The following is a 24,514-nucleotide window of genomic DNA, read 5'->3' as shown; positions in this document are numbered from 1 at the left end:
ACAATGTGACAAGGGCTTCCCAGTCTCTGTGTCTGTCTTCAAAGTCTTATTTGTACCTGACATAATGATTATATCTTAAATTACACTAATGATATCGCTCCAACTCTAATGGGTCATTTCTCCAGGCAAGGCTCACAGACGGCTGACCTTCCTGTCTAGTCTGCTGTGGGCAAGGCAAATGGTTGAACTAGAGCTGGACTTTGTGAGTGTGGTGTGGCCTCTATCATGCAGGGGGCAGGGTTGAAGCAATACATGCATCATGTCCTCTTATCATTCAGCACAATGGACAAGCTGGCAATATTCTGCCATCAGCCTTAGGAGGATACCTCTCTGGTGAGTCAGGGCCCTAGGCCTGACATGGGGACTTTCATTTCACTAACAGTGACATCTCGTCGGGGGCTGTCAAGCCTGATGATGTGGCCTCCTACCACTCAGGAACGGCAAGGAGGATGAAGGGCACTGGCTACACTCATAAAGTCTGTACCTGGCCAATGAGGAGAGGCCGTTGCCATGTTCCCAGCCCTGCATATGCTATCGTGCTCACCACAAGGCCTGCTGCATCAGACCTATATGGGTAGGAAGCACTCAGCTCTGTATTTGGCACAGATGGCTTCAGGTGACGTTATTGTCACCTCCACACAAGCAGACCACCTTCAATCCAACTATATCCCTTTGTTTATTCCGTACTTACTGGGTATCTACTCCAAGGCAGCCCCATTACATGACAGGACTTAAGAGGGGCCTATAAAGTATCCAGTTAGTGGAGTATTCTGCAGTCATTAACAGCCATCTTTATGAGTGTAAATGTGACAAAATATGTTTGCTAAAATAACTAAAAAAAATACAAAAATGTGAATATGACTGATAAGAATTACATTTCTCAGAAACCCACTCAAAACTCATAGATAGGTACTCTGGATGCCTGTGGGATAGGGCATCACTTCTTTCCTTCAACTTACCTGATAACTATGTTATGGTCCTGATATTCTGTAATAAGTGTGTACTGATTTTATAATTTGAACACTTCTCAAATCACCTTTCAAAAATTGGTGAAATGCAAAAGTGGGAAGCCAAATCTTATGATGTTCACAAATGCTCATTATGAATGAATATATCATAATTCGTAATCCAGTCAAAGCCAGTGAGCACAGTGATAAGTGAGTCTACAACATATGTCTATCTGATGTGCTAATGAAATCCCGCATGTGCAGCTACACATTAGAATTCTCTTAATTAGTGCTGGAGACTTCAGCAAGTGTTCCTTATGCATTTTAAACTAGGATCTACCAGTGCCTCCTGTGGATGAACAGGCAACGTGGATGATGCTACAGGCAGACGTCCTGCCATCCAGTTTCTGGTGACCACATAGCACTGCTCATAGCTTGACTCTGGAATGAGCCACACTCAGACACTGGAGAAGCTGTTGCCACAATGGTACCTCTCAGCCCAGACACCCACACGGTCATTTCCTCCAATGGACTCTCCTAACCACTCTCCATTGACCACCCACCCCCACAAGCAGCCTGAGTCATCTCTGACTCATCTCTCACACCTAAGTCTCAGCCACGAAGCCAGCTCTCTCTACTGCCAGGGCTGATTTTGGCATGTGCGTTACCACCTGCCCTACTCAGTTTCCTATTACTTCTGTTACAGCAACACCTTTCACCATTCTGAGCCCCTGTCTTGGTTCTGCTCCAGCTCTTTCTCCCCATACAGCCAATGGAGTCTTTCCAAAACCCACATCTGACCGGGCCTGCTTCCTCAAGAGCCTGCAGGGGCATTTTGATAACTGCAAGTTCACACTCTTCTAATGGGGTCTAAGTCTGTCCACCTATACAGCTTCCCAAACTTCACGTCACCCCACCATGCTACCCACCTGTTGCTACCTCCATCTCTATACTCTTACTATTTATTTATCTTTGTGGTGCTGGGGATGGAACTCAGGGCCTTATGCATGCCAGGCAGGCAGTCTACCACTGAGCTACATCCGCAGCCCCTCTCTGCACTTGTTTTGGGCCTTGCACTCCGCATCCCTCCATGGCTCTGCCTCTTCCAAGCCTCTTGTGCATTTCTATTGCTGCAGAAACTGTGATGTGGTCTTCTGAGTCTGCCTTCCTCACTGAACTGCAAGCTTTTGAGCACAGAGACCATATCATACTCATTTATAACCTGGGACAAAGTAGAGCACTAGGCCTGAAACATAGCACACACTCAATTGTTGAAGTGAGAAACAATAATTTTAAAACACTAATTACTGCTGAAGATTAATGTACCTTGTAAACAGAGAGCAGCTAATTCCACAGCCGTTTCATAGGGGCATTTCAATCTTGAAAAAGAAAGAAAAGAAATTAATTCTACATACAAAGCTATATACTCAAGCCCATGCAAAGTGTCCACATATATCATTCTTCAAAAGGTAGTGACAGCCAAACAATGATTTTGGTTCTTAGTAGTTCATATTTTTGCTGCCTACATTAAAGAATGCAAGCAAACTGACTTACATTACAAATTTCCCAAAGTCAGTTCTTATATATCAAAATAACCCAATCTAGATATACTTTCTATCAACCATGTGGACAATTTTACTAAATGTAGCAAGAATAGGGAAGTTCTGAAAACAGAATGAAAAGGCTTCTGTTTGCCTTATTATTTTAAAACTTATTTTAAATTTATTTTATCTTGATACACTATGTACATCTTTTCAAGCTGCCTTAAATATTTCTTGAAACAAGGTCATACTGTTAAAAATAAACACACAGACACACTATCTAATACTGCCAGGACAGCTGGATGCACTCAGCATTCTAATAAGTGTAACTGAGGCACAGCCATAGAAAAGTATTACTGCAAATCCAGTGATCTCATTCATACTTAAAATTTCTAAGTTAGAAAAATAGTAATGACATACATTGGTATAGCACTTCATAGTTTTCAAAGTCTTTTCATATGTATTATCCAATTTGGTCAATACATCAAGTTTGCAAATCCTTAGGAAGGATGTGGTCAATGTCCCCCCATCTTCCATTTTACAGATAAGAAAATGAGTGTCGAGGGTTCTCACTTGAGGTTACCCAGCTGATATGGCATCCAATGCTGGGACCACTACATCATTCTGCTTAGAAGTATAATAAACCAGGTGTAAGTGGACATAAACTGCAAAGTACTATACAAATGCAAAGTGCTGCCATTACTGTTTTTCCAAACTGAAGACAATTTCTACAGTTACAAGGTCTTTAGTATGAGGAGCACATTATGGAGAAAGATAAAAATGCACACACACTCATAATACGCACACCAATCAAAGATCTGTATTGCATGACCAAATAAGGCAAATGTATACACTGTACAATCTACTTGTTCTACGGAGCATATTCCACTGAAAGTTTTATAGCACATATTTCTATTGAGAGTTTGCAAATTCGGAAATTACATTTTCAGTTTCCTTAGATTACATTCAAAATCAAAATGTATTCTTGTCAATATCAGCTATTGCTTCTTAGATTCAATATAGCCTTAGGTTTTCATGGATCAGAAAATATAATGATGTTGAAAAATGATGTAACTGTAAAGGCTATGACTGTTGAAATCTCTTGTCTTTAAAATAAATTAACATTGCACGTAAAATCAACCACTTCTGTGATAATGCTGCTCGTATTCAATAATCATTGTGGATAGCCAAAAGCCTAGTCTTTAATAACCATTTTTAAGAGGAGGAAAGGAAATGAGATGAGATGTCTAAACCTTTCCTAGCAGAACTGGAGTACAGCCTCTGCATTACTTCAATATGGATGGTGATGAATGACTGTCCAAATTCTTGTACGTGTATACATACTAATAATGTATCTTGCTTGCAAATACAACAAAAGCCATTATGAATGGGGCAGGGATGTGATCAGGGAGAGAATTATTCCCAAATACACATCACTTAAGATATTAAATGCTCTTGGAAATGCTTCAAGCCAGATAGTAATCATTTAAAATAGAATGATAATGACAGTGATACAAGTGTTAGACTCACTTTACAATGCCTGGTGCACTTTTTTTGAATTGTGAAAAGGGAACAAGGGCAAAAGAGTTAAAACAGTAAACTGTTTTGAAGTAAACTATGATCTGTTTTGGGTTAAGAGTTAGAACAAAAACATACTTACTTTCCAGAAAGAATGTCATGCCTGAGTTGTAAAACAAACAGGTACCTGACAAACACATACAAAAGTCAACAAAGGGTAACCCTTTCCCAGCTGCCTCCAATCCCCAACTGCCCACCACAAATCCCACCCGGGGCACAGCCTGGAGTTGTGCATGGTCAAGAGGGAGTCCAAAGCAAATGAGAGCGAGGGTAGAAGCATCTCCTCCTGGGCCTGCAGAAGGCACCCCAGAACCTCACCAGGCAGGTGAATACACATGGGGAGTTCACAAGATACTTGCAGGATGGAATATGGAACACTGAGCAGTCCAATGACAGCCTCCACAATGCCCCTGGTGCTCGAGAAGGGAGCCAAACAGGCACACAGAGCTCAACGCATAGGCATGCAATGTGTCCAAGAAAATGGGCAGGGTGGAACCACTGGATTCGCCCCTCGGCCAGCTGCACCTGGCAGATTCCTGAATCCTATCAAAAAGTTTACAGTTGACTGGAGTCTGCTAGCAACAGCTTCAACTTTTCTTCCTGGTACAGTCTAACTGCACTCTTGCCTTTTAAAACACAAAAAAGGTGTGCGAACAACACACATGTGGCTGCATATGCACACAAACACACAAGCATGAAACAAGAATAATCCTAGAGGGAGACTGGAACTAGTTACAGGGGTATTAAAAAAAATTTTAAGAAGGCAGCAAATAGCACAATCAGGGTTTACCTATGCAAAAAAAAAAGTTTTGGCTTTAATATAGTTTTCTTTTTTTTTATGGTTGATGTGGGCACCTACACCACTTACAGTGCTTTGTACCAACCAAAGCTGCTACTCCATGCCTAAGGAATCAGAATCCTACATGCAAGAGTGGCCCCCAGGAATCTGATTTGTTTAAAAGCTTCCCAGGTGTTTCTGATTCACACATCTTGACTCAAAAACCACAGGCTTTGGTGACAGCTAGGAGTAGCATGTTTCATAAAGAGCTCTGAACCTCTTCAGAGCTGGAAATTTAATTTGTTGGAACCTTGGAAACAATGCAGGCCATTGCATTCCGTGGAGTGGATATATGAGACTGTGGATGACCCAGAAATTAAAGAGTGTGGGGAGGCTGAAGGTTCTAGCACAGTCCAGAATGTTCTTGCTTCAACAGGTGCTTCTCTGTAATTGCACTTCATTTCTGAAATTCAGGACACTGGCTTGACTTGTGTACTCACATCAAATGGAGCACAGTGCCAGTGTTGTCAGATATATCCACTCCTGGAGGAAAACCTAACTACGTAAGTGCTTCTAGTGGGGCACTGGTGATAACTGATCAGTTTTTAAAACACCATGTGGATGGCCATCTCCAAGCTAGAGGCCACCACTGCGGCCACCCAAGTGCATACATGTCACCACTACTTATCCATCACACACAAAAAAGTGAGAAGGAGGCCCTTGGGTACAAAAAGCAGGAAAAAAGAATTTCACTGATGGAAGGGTAGTAGGAAGGAAACTCCACACTTAAAATTTAAGTTCTCTTTTGCTTCTACACGTGTTTCTGTAGTGCAAGAGATAAACAAATACAGGAGGTACTGCATTAAAAAAAATTCAATGGGACTGAAAGAATTCTAACAACTTTGTTGTAACTCTTGCAATTTGTTTAAAGAGAGGGTACCTTCTATTGTAACAAACAAGAGAGTGTACTGCCGCCCCTTAAAAAAATAATATGGCAAATTTGGACAGAGAAACATTCTCTCAATGTTTGCTCTCCCTTTTTGTAGCTGAGACAAAAATAAAATGCCACAGAACAACCAACCAATTCACCTAAGGTCCAAGAAAATAGAAACTGGAGAAGAAAATTCACCTATTTTCTATTTCTAAGAAAAAATAAGCAAAGATGTGAATTTTCAACAGAATACAGAAGCCCAACAAAAATGCTAATAACTAACTCTTGCTTAGCAATATAGACCATGGACAGAAAGGGAAGCAAATCCAAGACGTAGAAGACCCATATATAAGGCAAGGGCTACTGAGCAGAATCTTCTTCTGCACATGGTGTCCTACCTTGTAAACTCTTCTCGAAGGTTGTTCGGTTCTGAAGAATAGTATTTAACTCGAAAGTGCAAAGCATAAGCAGGTCCAACTAAGCATTTGGAGATGGAAAGTTGAAGATGGTTTTTCCCCCAATTTTGAAGATCACAGAATGGACAAAAGGAAAAACATGTTAAGTCCATAGCATATTCACCTCTCTATTTGGAGGGCACAATTTGCAAAGCTAGTATGCATTCTTTTCAATCCTCGTTTAGAAAATGGAAATGGACTTTTAGGTTGGCTAAGATGGCTTATCTGGGGAACTTCATTCTGGCAGAAAAATCTTAAGCATCTAGATGACTTACTAAGAGCTGGCATTTCACTTGTGCCTCTGATGCCAAGATTCTCCAAACTGATACCTACATTTTGCAAAGTACAAAGTGGGCTAAAGTAGAGTGATACATAAATAGCAAAGTGTTCATCTAAAACTAAAGCTCTATCCAAAATTACAGTAAAAATACCTTAAAGTGTTTTTAAGAGAATGTAATTTTTTAAATGACCCAAGCAGAAACAATATTAGGAAAAATGGAGTTACCATACCTGTAAAGAAGTGAGCTGGACCACACTCCCAAAGGGCACTCCTACTTGCCCATTCTCTGAGGCTACTTTGAAACTTATTTTGGAAGTGAACAAAGTAGGTGTAAAGTCATATTTCTGAATAGCACATTGCTCAGTTCTCACTGGCAGAGGTGTCTGATTTCAAATGAGAGTATAGTTTTTAATATCTACTACAAACACTCAAATTTTAAACTCTAACATTTGGCCAGCTTTAAGAAATTAAAAGTCATCCACTTAAAACTGGATCTATTTGAAAACGCTTTTAAGCTCTAGATGAAACCCTAAGACCTCAAAGCCTTGGCAGAGGAGCTTACTCACATATAAAAGAAATATATGAGTAGACTAAATTGCATTTACTTACTTTTCATTTGCTTTTTTATGGGTTTGGAATGATCCAGCCAATGCTGAAAGAAAGAAAAGTGTTTCTTCAGGAATAGTTCACTAGCAGGGTCATAAGCCCCTATAATTACCCCTTCTGTAACGTGGGGACTGGATCAGTATTGTATTGTGTTTATGTACATACATGCATTTTTCTGGAAAGAGGGCTACAGGTTCCGTAAGCTTGTTAAAGAGGTAGCTGAAAGAACTCAAAACCCCTTAACCAATTTATCTGCCAAGTCTCTTTCCAGCCAGCGGAAGCACTACCTCTTCCTTCCAAGCTCCTCACATTACAGTCCATATTCTCCAGTCATGTTTTATTTCTTGGTGGTACTGAACTTAGGGCCTTGCACTTGATAGGCAAGAGCTCTACCACTCAAGCTACATCCCCAGCCCAATCTCCAAGTTTTCATTAATCTAGCAAAAAGTATAAACTACAATGGTGAGACTCTCATTATATGTCAGTCTTGCAGTTTTGACTCCCTAAACTATGAAATTACAGAACCAAAGTTCAAAATCCCTTTATTCTTTTGTCAGGAAAACCCATACTGTAGATGGGAAGACAGGCAGGGATTTGCCTAATATGATCTTGCTGTGGCCAATGAGGGTACTTCAGTTTCCTCTTTGTTTTTACCAGAATGACTTCAGTCTTATCCATCTAAGGAGATTACAAAAACATTTCCCTTATATAAGAGTTTCTTCACAATGTCAAAAGTTGTTGATCCCACAGTCTCAGGAGGCTTAGCAGCCTAACCTCCATGGAAAGCGACATTTAGGAACATCTACAGCTGCTCCTTGATTAGGATGGAGCCGTGTGCAGATAAACCCATCATATATTGAAAGCGCACTCGATAAGCAACACGGCACACTGCACGCACTGGCTGTTTACCCTGTGATTGTGCGGTTGCTTAGGAGCTGTGCTGGTTGCCACTGCCCAGGATCTAGAGAGAGTATCACTAGCCCAAGAAAAAACCAAAACTGAGAACTTGAAGTATGTTTTCTACTGAGTGCATATCATTTTTGCACCATCACAAGCCAGGGACTATTTGTACTGTGAGCCCCTCCAAACCTAAGCCCCTGGAGACTAGGGACTGTGTATTTAAGTGTTCCTTTGTTTCCTGTGGCAGACACAAGGCCTGGTGCTCAGCAGGCCCTTATTAGATTGAGAAATAAATAAATGTTATATGAATATTTTTTTAAATGAGGTGAGTTAGGGACATCCCCTATCAACATCAGTAAACCCCATGCATGTTGAAACTTCACCACTGGAAAAGCAGTTGGAATGATACAGCTGGAGTGGGTTTCTCACCAGTTGTTCCAAACCAGAGGCTGCTCTGCTGACTGCCAGGGACTTTCACAAGCAATCTAAACTCTGCACATGCTAAATGAGAAAGGGTGGGGCTAACCCAGCACAGTGTACTCTACACCTAACCACAGAGCCCAAGAAGACTGAGTGGGAGGAGGGTGTAGGAAACAAAAGGAAATAACACATGAGTTATAACACAATAAGCCTGGAATAGAGTGATGGAACCCAGGCTTTTGTCATCCCCACTTCCAGCTAGGCCAACCTAATAAAAGCAGCAGATAGCCACAGCAGGATGCCGATCGCAACAGCACACGTACAGGAGGCACCAGACGAGTTATCTCATTGCTAATAGCTTGGAATTGGAAATAACCTGAATGCCCATCGACAAAGACACATTTAAAAAGGGCTCGTCCATGTAATGAAATACTATTTACAACTGAGGTAATATTTATTGAGGTAATATTATTAATTGGTCAATACTTATTGATGTGGCAAGAGAGCCACAGCACCATATTAGAGCGGAAAAAATCAGGGAGGATCCTATTTGTATTAAATAATTATTTTCTGTCACGGTACATCCAGAAAGATTTATAGGAGTTATTTTTCTATGGTACAGCTTTGAGCGTCATTTACTTTTTACTTTTTATTTTTCTGCATAATTTTTTTTATACAGGGTCTTGCAATGTAGCACTGACTGACCTCGAACTCATATATCCTCCTGCCTCAGTCTCCCAAGTGTGAAATACAGGTGTGAACCACCATTCCCAGCTCTTCTGCATAACAGTTTTATTATAATGAGATTATTATTTGCAGGAGGGGGTAGGTGGGGATGTCACCGCTTCTATATTTATTGTTTGCCTATCATAGCAGGCAGTTTTTCATCATGAGATTTTATCTATCACCATTGCCATCAACTAAGATGAAAACCCCCAACTTCACCCTGGGAGGGCAGTACAGACTGGACAGAAGCATATTGACTCTTCTGCCAAGTACCATACTAATGGCTTTCTATGACTAAACCTGTGCTTACATAAATGCATCATTCCCAGGCACCAAAAGTTCTCCCCGCAATCAGCCTTCTAGTCTAAGGAGTCCTATAGGCTCACTGCTTAAAGGAGTTGTGAGCTCCTTTCTTTCCAATTTCCTTACCATTATTCTTAATAGATGGAGTTGAAGCCCGCCTTTGCTCCACTCCACTGTCGTCCTGGCATCTCCAAACAAATCCAGCTTGTGTGCTTTCCTTGGCCCAGATTTTCAGACCCATTAAACAGAGTCTCACAGCATTGTGTTTCATAAATGCTCCCAGGGTGCCTACTCAATATTTAGTACTGAAGTCTTCTGTATCTTTTCCTACCCAGGAAGATGCCCTGATAATCTTAAATCATCTACAGCCCCCTTTGAAAATGGGGCTATTTGAGTTCTGTAAAATCTCCAGCAATTTCAGGGTTTATGGACCAGTCCAAGAGATGAAATGGCCAAATATCTGTGGCCAGCGTTAAAACACAGGCAGACCCCTGTTGCCAGATGTTCCTACAGGCAGCAGACCAGGGCCACATTGCTCATAGAACTCCCTTACTCACTGCTAGGCTGGGCTCCATCCTTCCTGCCTGAGGCAGGGCTTGCCAGGCTGGAGGCCTATGGAAAAGACTGGGGCTTGCTATGGAAAAGACTGAGCTCTTGAAAGCTCCTTGACCACTGGGTGTTTTCAGGTCAGGTTTTGGTGGCTGTATCAGAGACGATAAGAAGCCTAGTCACAATCCTAAAATGAGAGATGATAAAACTTACGGGGTATGCAACCAGCTCAAAAATGACTTGACTTTCTTCCTAACTGAGGAGCTTACCAGGGTCTGATCATTTGTATTTTGTCCCACAAGACCCCCCCATGACTTGAGTACTGGGACACTGAAAGCCCAACGTGGCATTTAGTAAATTGTACCTTCTGTGCAGCTTTGAAGACAGTATTCAGCAGCAGTGGGACCTGTCTGGGATGTTCACCTGTATCCCTGCTAAACATAGCCAGGTCACCTGTCAGTATAGGCCAAGACAAATGGCTTTAGGCCTCTCAGCAGACCATTAAACCAGTCACTGCACACAGACAGATGCATTTCTGAGTTCAAATGGCAAGACATTTAACTCACACTGTAATGGGTGTTAGCAAGGTAGTTTCTGATATGAATTTGTTATCCAAGTCCATCTGGCAAAGCCCTTCCCATTAGTCAGATGTGTGAGGAAAATCTGACAAAGTGCATCAATTCTAGAAATACGATGCACGTGGCTGGCTCTAGAATTAAATGGGCTGAAGTCAACACGGAATGCTCAGAGGTTAAAGAGGGACTAAGGTCGCTTTGCTTGAACATCTGCAGAGCCCTTGCCATGGAGCCTGCCAATGGAACACATAATGGGATTTTTAGAACCTACAGATTTTCATGGCTTAAGAAGACTATCTAGCTTGTGATTAAATTATAGCTGGAAGAATCTGCAGAGGTAATTGTGTCCATAGGATGAAGAGAGAAGGAAGGGAAGGGAGGAACATCTGACATCTGACTCGGGCCCCTGAGCAAGTAGGGGTGGCCCTAAAAAGAGTTTGGGAGGTATGGCACTAGTAAGTGAGGGCAGCAGGATTCAAACTCACTGGTCCTAGTGTCTACACCACAAATGGACTCCAAGTGCCTTCTCCATCTGTGGTGGGGTGGGGGGGTGAAGCCCACAAACTCACACCAACTACTTGAGCTTTTCTTAGGGATTTGTCTAAATCAGTTACAGAGCCCCTTTCATTAGTTTTGCATTCAGCACTGATATTTGCACACAGGCAGCAAAACTCACCAGCCTCTCACTGTCAGCATTTTAGCTGGGTTGCCGGAGGCCTGTGACACTTCTCTGACCCACCACAGAAGAAGGCAAAGGACCAGATTTCAAGTCCCAGCTCTGCCACTCACTAGTGTATGCTCAAGAGTGTGGCTCCCACACCTGAACCTAAGCTTCCCCACCTGTGAGCGGAGCTGGCCCCTTACACGCTGTCTGGAGGTCCAGCCGAGTGTCCAGGGAAACTCAACCACATGACTTAAGTGGATGGAAGGAAGAGGTTTTGCCACCTCTAGAGTTTATACTCTCCTACTCCCCCTTTACCTACTCTGAGTGATTGCTCCTTATTATCACCATCATCATCATTATTAATTATTATTATTGTTGTTTGCAGTGCTGGGGATCAAACCTAGAGCCTGGCACATGCTAGGCAAGCATTCTACCCCTTTCTTCTTACAACAGCTGCTCAGCTCTGTGGTGCCTGAACATGGTAAACAAAGACCTTCCAAGCAAGTGGCAGTAGGAAGCTGAGAGCCCAGAGGCCCTTTGGCATCCACAGAGCCCTGCCAGCAATCACCACATCTCTGTGTGTGTGTTGACCTCACTATACAGCCCTGGCTCTTGTACTGCAAAGATCAGAGGAAAAGCCCATGACAAGTCTTGAGACAAAGGCCCCAAATCCTCTTTTCTGAACTACTTGCTGCAAAATCTATCTCGATAAAATTCTCCCCACCAGTGTCGGGAACGGGCTTAGGAAAGGGACTTAGAGTGGCCATTTCTACCCTCCAGAACACCTGCTTCCGAGAAGGACTGCTGTTATTACCACCCCCTTCCCTGCCCGTCCTCCACCCACCTGGCAAACTCCTCTTCCCGTCTATGAACCTCACACCAGCATTCGCTGTTCCCCGCTCACACCCTGTTCATTTTATCTGCAAGCTCAGATACAATCTCCTCCAGGCTCCCTCTAAGAGAGAATTGACCACGCTGTACTCCAAGGGACTAGGTGTCTGTCTCTACCACCGAATGTGGTAGGCAGGGATAGTGTCCAGCTCATGTCTGCACCCACAGAGCTCAGCACTGGGTATGCTCCAAGCCTACACTGGCGAATGTTCTCTTTCCTTCTGTGTGTGTATGCGTGTGCATGCATATATGCCATGTGTGGAACAGAACCTGTACAGTTCAGTGGACAGTGTTGGGCTTTGGAATAAGACCAAGTTGTGGATCCAGGCTTTGTCCTTACTTTAACCTTCACAAGGTTCTTAATGTCTGTGAGCCTCAGATTCATCACCTATAAAATGGGTCTGCTTTACTGCTAGCTTTATAGGTCAATGATGAATGTTAACAAGTTATGTAAAACCTTTAGATCAATGCTTGGCTCACAGCAGGAACTAGGTAAACAGCAGCTTTCCTGACTAGGCAGTGTGGAAGCTGGGGGGAAGAAAAAGCGGGGAGAGCAGGCCAAAGCCCTTTGCTTTCAGAAGAAAGCTTTGATATGTAAAATCACACTTCCAGCCAGTGCTTCCAGCTGTACTCAAGTAAGGTTGGTAGAGTGGGGTCCCTGGATGGCCTTTTTCTTTGACATAGGAAAGCGAAACAGGAGGTCCCAACTCCAACTGCTAAAAATAGGTGATGCCAACAGGCTGTGACAACTGCTTCAGGGCTGGGCAGGGCACTATGGAAATCAGGCCTGGCTCTTTTCAGGGAGCTGAAGATATAAGCTGGGTACACAGAGAGCTACAGCAGAAGCCTGGCCAGGCCACTGCCAGCAGTCTTATCACCATGTCAAAGGCTGGGTGGGGGTGTGAATACTTGAAAGAGCCCCAACCTTGGGGCAATAAGCCAGTGGCCAAGTGAACTACTCCCTTCCAGATTCCCATGTCACCCCACTCTCCCCTAGAAACACTTCCCTGTCACCTCCTGGGTTGACAGCCAGCAGTAGCAACCTAGCAGACTCTCCCAAAGGGTTCTTGCTTAAATTTGCTAAAGTTTCTTCTGCAGGCAACACAACTTGCAGGTTTCACCTAACCTCACCTCCTCAGGGGTCTCATCATGATGACTGTCGTCCCCCCCCCCTTCAGTCTGCTCAGCTACGGAGAGGTTTGTCCCTAAAAGCTTATGTGTTGGAAGGCTGGAGGCCCAGGTCATGGTACTGAGGTGGCAGAACCTTTAAAAGGTGGAGCCTAATAGAAGAAAATTAGGTTATGGAGGTTTCATCCTCATGATGCCTGTCTCCTGGGAGTGGGTTAGGTCTCCTGGGACTGGATTAGTCCTCAAGAGAGTGGGTTGTTAAAAAACTAGGTGATACCACACACATGGTCCTTGTTGCATGCAACTATTTCCCTTTCTTCTTCTCTGCCATGTCAAAAGGCAATCAGAATGCCCTCACCAGAAGCCAACCAGATGGGGCCACCATATTAGACTCCCAACTTCTAAATAAACCTCCATACTTTATAAAGTCCCCAGATTCAGGTATTTTGCTATTGCAATATCAAGAAGACTAAGACAGAGACCCACACAACACATTCCAGATTATAAACTTTTTCTACCTCAGGTTCCTCAGTTCCCTACAAAATAGAAGGTACTATATCCACTTTACAGATTTGAACACTAAGGGCACAGTGTCCTACAACAAGCACATCCACCTGAAATTGCAAAGCCTGGGTTTGAGTTCAAGCTGTGCTACTCACTGTGTGACTTGCCAAGGTCTAAGATTTGACAAATGCCTCTCCTAAGGTTCCTTGTGAGGCTAAATAAGAAGGTGCCAGGTTGTGTGCCTTGTCCCCTAAAGTCACCAAGTTATGAAGAGGAAGTCCAAAGTCTTAGGATCAAGTCAGAAGGTTCTGTTTTATATAAACAAATAAGGAAGCTGAGGCTGTGTGAGCAAACTGCCAAGGCAGGCAAATAAGGTCTGAGGCTTGCACAGAGGAAGAGCCTCCAGAGCTCACATTATGACAGGCTCAGTGGAGATGTTCTAGAGGACAGCCAGAAGTCTAAGCTCAGGGGAGGGAAAGAGCACACACCAAGACACAGAGATGAGGGCAGGCACCAGCAGGGCCGGCCTGTCATGAGCCAATTTTGAGCAGCTCCATCTTACAACTGTCACATGTGATCCTCAGAAAGTATCTAGTAGTATCCTTCAGGTATGAAGTCTGTAGCCCAAACATCTTCCCAGGGACCCCAGGTTTCAAGACATGGTCTAACTAAGCACCCTGTCCTCCTTCTGTCTCTCCCTTCCTGTGACATACAGCACCTACATTCACTGTTTTACCCACAATGCTTAGGGCAGGGCATAGTGTACAACAGACACTCAAACACTATTAAATTGTTTAATAAAGTATCTTTGAAACACAAGGCTAGATCTTGTTGGCAAGGGGAACTCTGAAGTCACTCCTACTTTTAAAAAGAAGGGTTCTGAGCTTTGTGGAGATCACTCATTTCAGCATCTCCACCATAAGTAGTTCTGCCTCTGAGAAAACAAGGGACATCTATGCTGACCTCCACCATCTCCTGCAAGAGATACACTGCCAAGGCTTGCTCCAACTGTCCCCTGCCCTTCGCCCTCCACTGCCTGCCTGGGGCACAGGTGCATTCACAGCACTGGCTCCCTAGCCAGCCAGACTCCACAAGAAGATGGTGAAAAGCCTCTTCGGCTGATTAAAAATAAAAGCAGCACCACTGGAAAAATTTCTAAAAATGTATTTCTTCCTCTTCCTACCTGTTCTAGAAATGTGTCCATATGCACCCTCTGCTCAGAAAGGCTTCCTTCATGCCCCCTCTGTACACATCCTCCTAGTTATTGGCCACCTCAAGGATGAGGGAATCCCACAAGCATCATGGATGCACTTCACTCAGGCACTGTCACCACTGCCAATGCTCATTACTAGAACAGTATTACAGCTTCACTCCCACTTTTCCCCACCAATTTCTAGTGACTGTGGATCTGTAATCAAAATAAGAAGCCAATCTGTCCTGAAATGAAGGAAAGCCAGACATACCGTGACTTGGGCAGAATCAAGGAACTGGAGACCAAAGTAATCTGTTTCCACAAGGTCCAAGTGGTACACGATCTGGTCAAACAAGTCCTGGCCTTTGGCATGTTTCTGGAATACAAATGGGTAGATGGAAATTTAGGGTATGATGGCTGGGATAAAAGGTTAAAAACAACCACTTGTCTCTATAAATTACACACATATACACAAAGTTTAAAAAATTTCATTAGCCGTATTTAAGTGTAATACAAAGTTCTAATTAAAAAGTCAAATGCCATGTACTAGTGTGAAGTTAAAAGCTGGCATGAGCACTGTTAACCCTGTTACCCTCTCTTTGGAGATGAAAGCCTAAATCAGACCCTTGTGAAGAGGTATGACAGGGCTCCACTCTGGCACAGCAAAGCCAGGGCTGCGTCTCACAGCAGGCGACCTACACAAATCTGCTCCTTCTTGGGAATTGGCTGTTCTAGCCTTTTAGTTTCTCAGGGCAAGTAACCAAGGCCCAGAAAAAGGCCTTGGTTACAAAGCCTTTGAGCTGGGACTCAACCCTAAATCCCGGCTCCACTCAAGGGTTCTGAGTGTTTGGTATACAGACAGGCAGGAACACAAGAAGAGTCAGACACAGGGGCAGCACCTGCACTTATTAGCTGGTGTGACCCGGCAATCATTTCTCCTCGTGCCTCTCCTTCTGCCCTATGGAATGGCTGTTCCTTTCCCTTCTTCCCCCACTCCTTGGGAGGACCAAGATTTCAAATGAGAACCACCCCAATATTATACTCACTCAAGCAGAACGCAGGCATCTGTCTCTGATAAAACATATATCATTGCAAATACACTTAAATCCAAGTGTCAAAGAAAACAAACAGCTTCATACAAAGACTTGAGAGCCAACTACTTATTATAAAAACTGGTAAATACAGGGAAAGCATCCGGCACTGATCCAGCTTTTAACCATAGCAATGGGTAACCAAGGAGTATGTAGCAGCGGATACAGAAACCAATTCCAAATGGATTATAGACCCAAATGTAAGAGTTAAAACTAAAACTCTCTGAATAAAACACAGGTACAGCAGGGTGTGATGGCCCGTGCCTGTGATCCTAGCACTTGGGAGGCTGAGGCATAAGGATTGCAAGTTTAATGCCAGCCTGAGCCTCAGGGAGACACCCTGTCCCAAAAAACCAACTACATCAATCCAAACCAAACAAACAAAAATAGGCACAATGCATCACGACCTTGTATGAGCCAATGGTTTGCTCAAAAATATAAGCAAGAGAAAAAAACTGAACTAGACATCAAAATGTAAAACTTCCACACTCCAAAGGATATGAAGATATCAAAAAAAAATGCAAAGACAACTCAGAATACTTGAATATTTCTGCACACCATACAGAGTTGTCCCTCCGTATCTGTGAGGGATTTTTTTTTTTTTTGCCTGGTTAGTCTTACTCTCTTTTATTTATTTTATTTACTTATTTATTTTAAAAATTATTTTATTATTCATATATGCATACAAGGCTTGGGTCATTTCTCCCCCCTGCCCCCACCCCCTCCGCCCCCTCCCTCTCCCCCCACCCCCTCAATACCCAGCAGAAACTATTTTGCCCTTATTTCTAATTTTGTTGTACAGAGAGTATAAGCAATAATAGGAAGGAACAAGGGTTTTTGCTGGTTGAGATAAGTATAGCTATACAGGGAGTTGACTCACATTAATTTCCTGTGCGTGTGTGGTACCTTCCAGGTTAATTCTTTTTGATCTAACCTTTTCTCTAGTTCCTGGTCCCCTTTTCCTATTGGCCTCAGTTGCTTTAAGGTATCTGCTTTAGTTTCTCTGCGTTAAAGGCAACAAACACTAGCTAATTTTTTAGGTGTCTTACCTATCCTCACCCCTCCCTTGTGTGCTCTCGCTTTTATCATGTGCTCAAAGTCCAATCCCATTGCTGTGTTTGCCCTTGATCTAATGTCCGCATATGAGGGAGAACATACGATTTTTGGTCTTTTGAGCCAGGCTAACCTCACTCAGAATGATGTTCTCCAATTCCATCCATTTATCAGCGAATGATAACATTTCGTTCTTCTTCATGGCTGCATAAAATTCCATTGTGTATAGATACCACATTTTCTTAATCCATTCGTCAGTGGTGGGGCATCTTGGCTGTTTCCATAACTTGGCTATTGTCAATATTGCCGCAATAAACATGGGTGTGCAGGTGCCTCTGGAGTAACCTGTGTCTGTGAGGGATTGTTTACAGGACCCTCCAAGAATACCCAAATGCACAGATGCTCAAGCCCCATATATTAGTGGCCCAGTATTTGCACAGAATCTATGCAATCCTCTCATATGCTTTAAGTCCTCTCTGCATTATCTTTAGTACCTGCAATGTAAATGCTACTGAAGTACTTGTTTGTTATACTGCTTAGGGAATAATGACAAAAAAGTCTGCATATGTCCAATACAGATGCAAACTTTTAAGGTAGTTTTGATCCATAGTCAGATGAATCCATGGATACAGAATTCCAACTGTATCTAATAAAGAATTTTATCTAGAATATATAAAGAAATATTACAATTTAATAATAAAATGTAAATACCACTGGGCACCAGTGGCTCACGCCTGTAATCCTAGCTACTTGGGAGGCAGAGATCAGTAGGATCAAGATTCGAAGTCAGCCCAGGGAAAAAGTTTGTGAGATCCTATCTCGAAAAAAACCCAATGCCAAAAAGGACTGGTGGAGTGGCTCAAGCAGTACAGCACCTGCAGAGCAAACATGAAGCCCTAAGTTCAAACCCCAGTACCACCAAAAAAAAAAAAAGCAAATACCCAAGTAAAAATGGTCAAAGGATATATACAGATCTTTTTCCAAAGACATATAAATGACCAATAAGCACATGAAAATATACTCAACATCATTAGTCATCAGGGAAATGCAAATCAAAACCACAATTAGATATCACTGCATACCCAATAGGATAAAAAGCAAGAATAGACATGAGCCAGGTGCAGTAGTTCAAGTCTGTAATCCCAGCCACTCAGGTGGTGGAGACCGGGAGGACTGTAGTTCAAGGTCAGCACAGACAAAGTTTAGGAGACCACATCTCAACCAATGGCTGGGCACGGGGGTGTGTGCCTGTCACTCCAGATACATGGAGAAGCACAGAAAGGAGGATTGCGGTCCAGCCTGGCCCAGACATAAACTCAGACCCTCTCTCAACAATAACCCAACAGGCTGGCAGAGTGGCTACGGTGCTGGAGTGCCTGCTTAGCAAGTGTGAGGCCCTGAGTTCAACCTGCCCCACTTCCTAAAAGAAAACATAATGACAAACGTTGGAGAAATCGAAATCTTCATGTAAACAATTGTGCATCCACGCTGGAAAACATCCTAGCAGGCTAAACACTGAGAGACTGTATGTCCCAGCAATTATATAGCCAGGAGACACAGACACACATTTATGAGAAAAGCTGAATATGGACGTTTATAGCAACATTACTGATAATATCCAAAAGGCAGAAGCAACTGAGATGCCCATCAGCTGACAAAATAAAATACAATAGATCCACTTGATGGAATATTATGTGGCCACAAAAAGAAATGAAGTACTGATGTGCGCCACCCTGTGCATGGACCTGGCAAACACTTTGCTTCAGTGAAAGAAGCCAGTCCCAAGTTGCCACATATTGTCTGACCCCTTTATAAGAAATGTCCAGAGTAGGCAAATCCACACAGATGGAAATTAAGCTAAGGTTGCTTAGGATGGAGAGTTGACAGCTCAGGTGGAGGATGACAGCTACAGTGGGGTTTTGCCAATGCCAAGTTCTACAATTGATTGTGGTGACAGATAAGAACGCTGTTAATACATGAAAAGCCACTGAACTGTACACTCTAGATGGGTGAGCTGTGTGACCTATGAATCTCAATGAAGCTATAAGAGTAGATGGATGGAGTTTTTTATTGAAACAGTCCAACAAATAAACAAACACATAAATAAGAACAAGAGAATTGCAACACCAACCTTTTGTAACCCTAGTGAATGGCAGGCTCTAAGACCTGGGCACTCCTGGCTACCCCAGCCCAGTAGGAGACAACCAGCTACTGTGTATCTCCTGACGCAGAACACCCACCACCTAAGTCACAGCTGCTCTACATGCCTCATTCTTCACAATATCCAGCCTGGGAGAAATCCCAGAACCAACTCAGGGCAGACAATCTAGTTTCTTTCTTCAACAGAATATAGGGAAGAGAAGAGATGGAAGGGACAATCACAGGTTAAAAGAGATTTTTTAAAAGGGCCGGGAATGGTGGTGCACACTTGTAAGTCCAGGTACTTGGGAGGCTGCAGCTTGAGGCTACCTTGGCAAAAGATAGCAAGACCTTAACTATCTCAAAAATAAGACTGGCGGGGTGGTGAAGTCTGTGGTCCAGGCTGCTCAGGAGGAAAAGGTAGGAGGACTGCAGTTTGAGGTCATCCTGGGCAAAAGTTTAAAAAAAAAAAAAAAAGCCAGGTGTGGTGGTGCAGTCTGTTGTCCCACCTGTTCAGGAGGAAGAGGTTAGGAGGACCAAGGTTTGAGGCTTGACAGGCAAGGGCACAAGAAAGACCCTATCTGAAAAACAAACAATAGCAAAAAGGGCTGGGAGTGTGGCTCAAGAGCTAGAGTGCTTCTTCAGTAAGTGTAAGGCCCTGAATTCAAACCCCAGTACCATTGCGAGAAAAAGAAAAAAATTTTTTTCTTTTTTTGGTGAGACTGGGGTTTGAACTTGGGGCTTGCAAATGCTGTACTGCTTGAGGCATGCCTCCAGTCCATTTTGTTCTGTTTATTTTGGAGATGGAGTCTAACCAACTAATCACCCAGGCTGGCCTCAAACTGTGATCCTCCTGATCTTAGCCTCCCAAGTAGCAAGGGTTATAGGTATGAGCCATCAGCACCCAGCAAAAGACTTTTTCTTTAAACAGGCAAAAACAAAATAGGAATCTAGTGTGTCTATGAGGCATACTTGGGTGACATGAATGGGAGTTGGACCAGCAGGCAAGATTCTTTCTCCTGACCTCTGCTTTCTAATAACTCATTAAACTATACCTCTGTTTTACTTGTACAGTCTGCATCTGTACGGTAAAAGTAAAAGTAAAAATATGGGGCTGGGGATGCACCACTCCCCCCAAAAAAGGAAAAACAAATTCAAAACTGTCTATCCCTGGATTAAAGACTTCAGACTCTGGTTCCTGGAACGACTCATCTGAAGGCAACAATACAGCCAACACAGAAGACTGCATGTGCAGTAACGTTCTCTACAGCACAATCCACTGGAGGAAGAAAGGAGGGGGAGTGGATTCAGCTAATCTCCTCGGTGGCACAGCAACACTCCAGATCACGGCTCTGCCATTATAAAAGATAATTTACAAAGATGAGACAGAAACAAGGGAAATTTTTATGACAACATTAGGTAAACAGACTGTAAAGGAGTAAGTGAGCTGTGATTGCAACTACACAAAAACACACATGCATCGCTCATTGTAGACTGCTTGAAAAAACAGGAAGTTTGCTAAAACAAAAATAGCTGTATTAGGATGGAGGGCAGAGGGTCCCTTCTGCCTTGCTAGACCCTCACTCCACTAGACTTGGAGGTACAGGTTTCCTCCCCAAGTTTTCTTTAACACTGATCTGACAATTGTGAAAAAATAAATACAATTTTTAAGTTGCCATTCTGGCACTCTTCACTTCTGCTCCTAACATTTGACCCTCTGGATGCTTTTCCCTCTTGTTCTCCAGCACCGCCAGTCCTAGGCAACACCTATTACTGAGGTACCAACGCTTCATTAGTGGGTTCCCTAAGGGGACAGAACTAGTTAAGTAAGGCTTTAGCAGCAGGAGATGGCAGAAAAAAAAAAAACAACTGTGCCTGGAGGAAACAAGAAATCTGTGCTCTGGGCACAAACAGACCACCAACTGTGACCTTAAGCAATTCATAATTTCCCCAAATCCGCATCACCAGCCCAGACTTGTGCCATGCTGTTGACATGGTGCCCTGAACATGCAGGGCCCCAAATCCAACCAGCTATCCACCTGAAGCTCTCTCCTTGATTCAGGACTTACCATCGGGAGTGTCATTTCATCACTCACAGGACAGTAACTGAAGAATCACAGTTCTGCTGTGAACAATTAAAGTTGTCAGTGCAATCTTCTGTCTCAACCATTCTAAATCTCACCTTCCTGTGTCTTTCTAACATGGCTCATGATGGCTGAAGAGCTAGTCCACTGAATTTGGAGGTATAGGGTCTGGTGGGTAGGAAACACCATCTCTACTCACTACTGCACTTTTCCATGCAACTGCAAACACCCACAATCACATCCCATGGAATCCTGTTAGAAGAGAGAATTCCCAATGGCACATGCCAGCTCCAAAAAGAATCTGGTGAAACGATGAGGCCTGGGACAGAGAGAACTCAAAACAGAGGCCCCAGCAGGTTACTAGGTAGGATGAAGACGGGAGGATGGAAGCCACTGCTCTTAAGTCCACTCTCTCTGCTTCTTCCCAGCCAGAAGTGCTCATTCTCAAACCTGAGAAAGCTCCAGATAACTCAGTTTACCTGCACTGCCACTCCAGACATCCCACCACCTGGGGCAATGGTAGAAGACCACATGTCATCTCAGGGGTAGCCCAAACCTTTCCTGTCTCAAGAGCTGAGAAGTGTTTTGTCCTCTGACTCCTGCTGACAGGCACAGGTCTGTATTTTACACAGGATACCCCTCATTGTGGCCATCTGTGCCCTGTGTCCTATCCTGCTTCATATTGAGGGCTCCCTGAGGGCAGCGGTCAGCTACACTCACCTGAGCACTCAACTCTCTGTCCTACCATCCCCAAAACACAACAGCTGGTTGGCACACAGCCGGTGCTCCAAAATGACTACATGCTGCATGGATGGATAGCAGGGGTACTTGTGATGGAGTCTGGGGCTAAGACAAAGAGATGTTCTGGTGGGCTGTGCTCACACACCCACCACAGACTGATGATACTTCACAAGCAGCAAGCCTAAAAATGAGAATAGCTCATTAAAATAGTTCCAAATTAAGTATTTCATGAACAAGCACCTAGGGAACAATCCTGTGCTTCCAAGGCCACTCACCTAAACACAATTTTGTTGCTGTTATGTGAACTATTGTCTAGTGGTTACAGTACGAGGGAAGTTAATGTGACAAGGCCAGAAAGCCATTCCTTGTTGCCTTAGTGTTAACTTGATCTCCCCTTCCTTTAACAAGTATCTACTAACTGTTTATCAATCACCAGCCATCATCCCGTATGCTGGGGAGACAGGTGGGGGTAGAAAGTCTGAAGGGGAGGAGCTATTCTACTCTCCCATGGGAAGTACTCAGGGAACAAGTGCTGCTTAGGCAGCTGAGCTGTCCAATCAGCTTGACATTTAGCCCACAGGTATCAACACCACTCACACCCTGCCTTCTGAAGCAAGGATCTGAAGGTACTGAATGCAAGGATCACCCATTCTGGAATCCAATGGCACCACATCTATTCCCAGACTTGTACAGCCAGTCGTCCCAAACCCAGCAGGCTCTAGCAAGCTGGACCCTTGAGTTCTTCTGTTCATGTTTCCTCATTATTCTGCCTCCCATCTCAGTATAGCATTTTTCCCAAGGACCATCAACTGTAGTTTTGAGTCAGTGTATTTCTCTGTAGCAGCTCCTTCTGATTCTGACATGAGCTGAAAATAACCAAGCTCATTAAAATCATGTGTGAAACAAGAGCACACAGTTGCCAATGAAAGCTAGGGTGGGCAGGTGGCCAGGCAGCCACCAAGGAAAGGCGTGGACATGGTGCTGTGTCTGGTGGCCAGTCAGATTGCTATTTTGCTGACTCACTGATTCCCAGCCACGTTGGACAGCTGATATCTTAACTGCCCCCCAAAATAAATGACTACCTGACCTTAGATAAGATGCTGCTGGCAATGTTTTATTGCCCCCTGGCCAAGTGACATTCACAGGTCAAATCCAGTCCTGGAAGAACAAAGAAGATAGAAGCCAACCCTTCCAAATCTCATTTACTCTCAAATGCATAAGATGCCCAGCATCCCAGGTAGAATTGAAAGGCAGAAATAAGCTGTGTGGGCTCAGTAATGTATATATTCTAGCTGTGATCTAAATTGGAAAAGCATGACATCTGAGTGAAAGTGACTTCAGGAGTCCTTTTACTGGAAGTACACACAGCTCTCCTCCACCCCCTGCCCTCAGATGGCATGTCTCTGTGTGCCCATCTCCAGGAAGGCCTCTCCCTTCCATCTCCACCATGGCTCAGGCCACATCACCCCCTACCTAGACCACAGGAACAGACACGAGTGATCCAGCTACCTCTGGTGCTTCTGTTTCCCTGAGTATTCTTTATGCAACAAAGACCTCAACCCAGTCACTTCTCTGCTCAAGAGCATCCCACAGGGAAACGAAGTCAGGAGTCCTCAGCCTGGTGGTAGGAACTTTGCACAATCAATACCACCCAACCTACAACAAATTTTGTGTTCCCCCAGGGGCCGACAGATACCCTAGGCTCTAGTCAAGTTATAAAGCATGCTGTTCTCCAAATACAATGTCCACTCCACCTTACACAGCAGATTCCACCTCTACAGCTTGGCTTGTGTCATTCCTTTGCCTAGGATGCCCTTCTCCTACATCCCCATTCCTATCCCCACCTGCAGCAAGCTGGTCTCCAGGGCCAATTTCAAGTAACAATCTTCATTATTCAGCTTCTTGTTGGCAGTACCCTACCCTATTCATTATTTGTCCCCCTGCCATCTGACATTTGGAGCTGAAATAAACATAAACACTGATGTGGATTACAGAGAATCCTCACTTCCCATAAAGGTCTTCAAACAACTCACTATTCAGAAGTCTGATCTCCCTGTCCAACAACTCTGTTGGGAATTTTTTTTTAGCAGGCCAGGACCTGGGTACAGAAATCTGGTACTACTATCTCCTCTTCCAGACCTCGTGTCTGCTATAATGCACACTAGGATACTGCTGTTTTGGAAGCCCCACTGTGGCCTACCCTTGTGGTTAATGGGAATGCTATGCCTTTTATATATTTGCTTACTTACTTAATGACTGGGGATCAAGCCCAGGGCCTTGAATATGCTAGGTAATGCTATGACTTCTACACACAAAATATTAACAAGCTCTCAATTCTTATGCAAGGGCTAAAAAATGCTTAAAAAAATTTTTTTGCAATTCTGGGGACTGAACCAAGGCCTAAGTATGCTAGCTACACCTCTAGGCCTTGTGGTAGT

General features: G+C 43.7%; 1 protein-coding gene across 5 annotated transcripts in view; it reads right to left on the bottom strand.

Moving 5' to 3' along the window:
* Epb41l4b (erythrocyte membrane protein band 4.1 like 4B) overlaps window positions 1-24,514 on the bottom strand; it is a 132,152-nt gene that overhangs the window by 79,635 nt on the left and 28,003 nt on the right. For all 5 annotated transcript variants that reach the window (XM_074051307.1, XM_074051308.1, XM_020175896.2 and 2 more), the window contains exons 2-6: window positions 15,240-15,344; window positions 7,120-7,162; window positions 6,174-6,252; window positions 4,149-4,193; window positions 2,274-2,326 (exon numbers count right to left, since the gene is read on the bottom strand). In XM_074051307.1, coding sequence (XP_073907408.1) covers window positions 2,274-2,326; window positions 4,149-4,193; window positions 6,174-6,252; window positions 7,120-7,162; window positions 15,240-15,344 — 325 coding nt within the window. The remainder of the gene's footprint in view (window positions 1-2,273; window positions 2,327-4,148; window positions 4,194-6,173; window positions 6,253-7,119; window positions 7,163-15,239; window positions 15,345-24,514) is intronic.

This window comes from Castor canadensis, chromosome 13 (assembly GCF_047511655.1).
Source record: "Castor canadensis chromosome 13, mCasCan1.hap1v2, whole genome shotgun sequence".
In the NCBI taxonomy this organism is placed as follows: Eukaryota; Metazoa; Chordata; class Mammalia; order Rodentia; family Castoridae; genus Castor; species Castor canadensis.
This window is presented reverse-complemented; position numbering and strand designations above follow the sequence as displayed.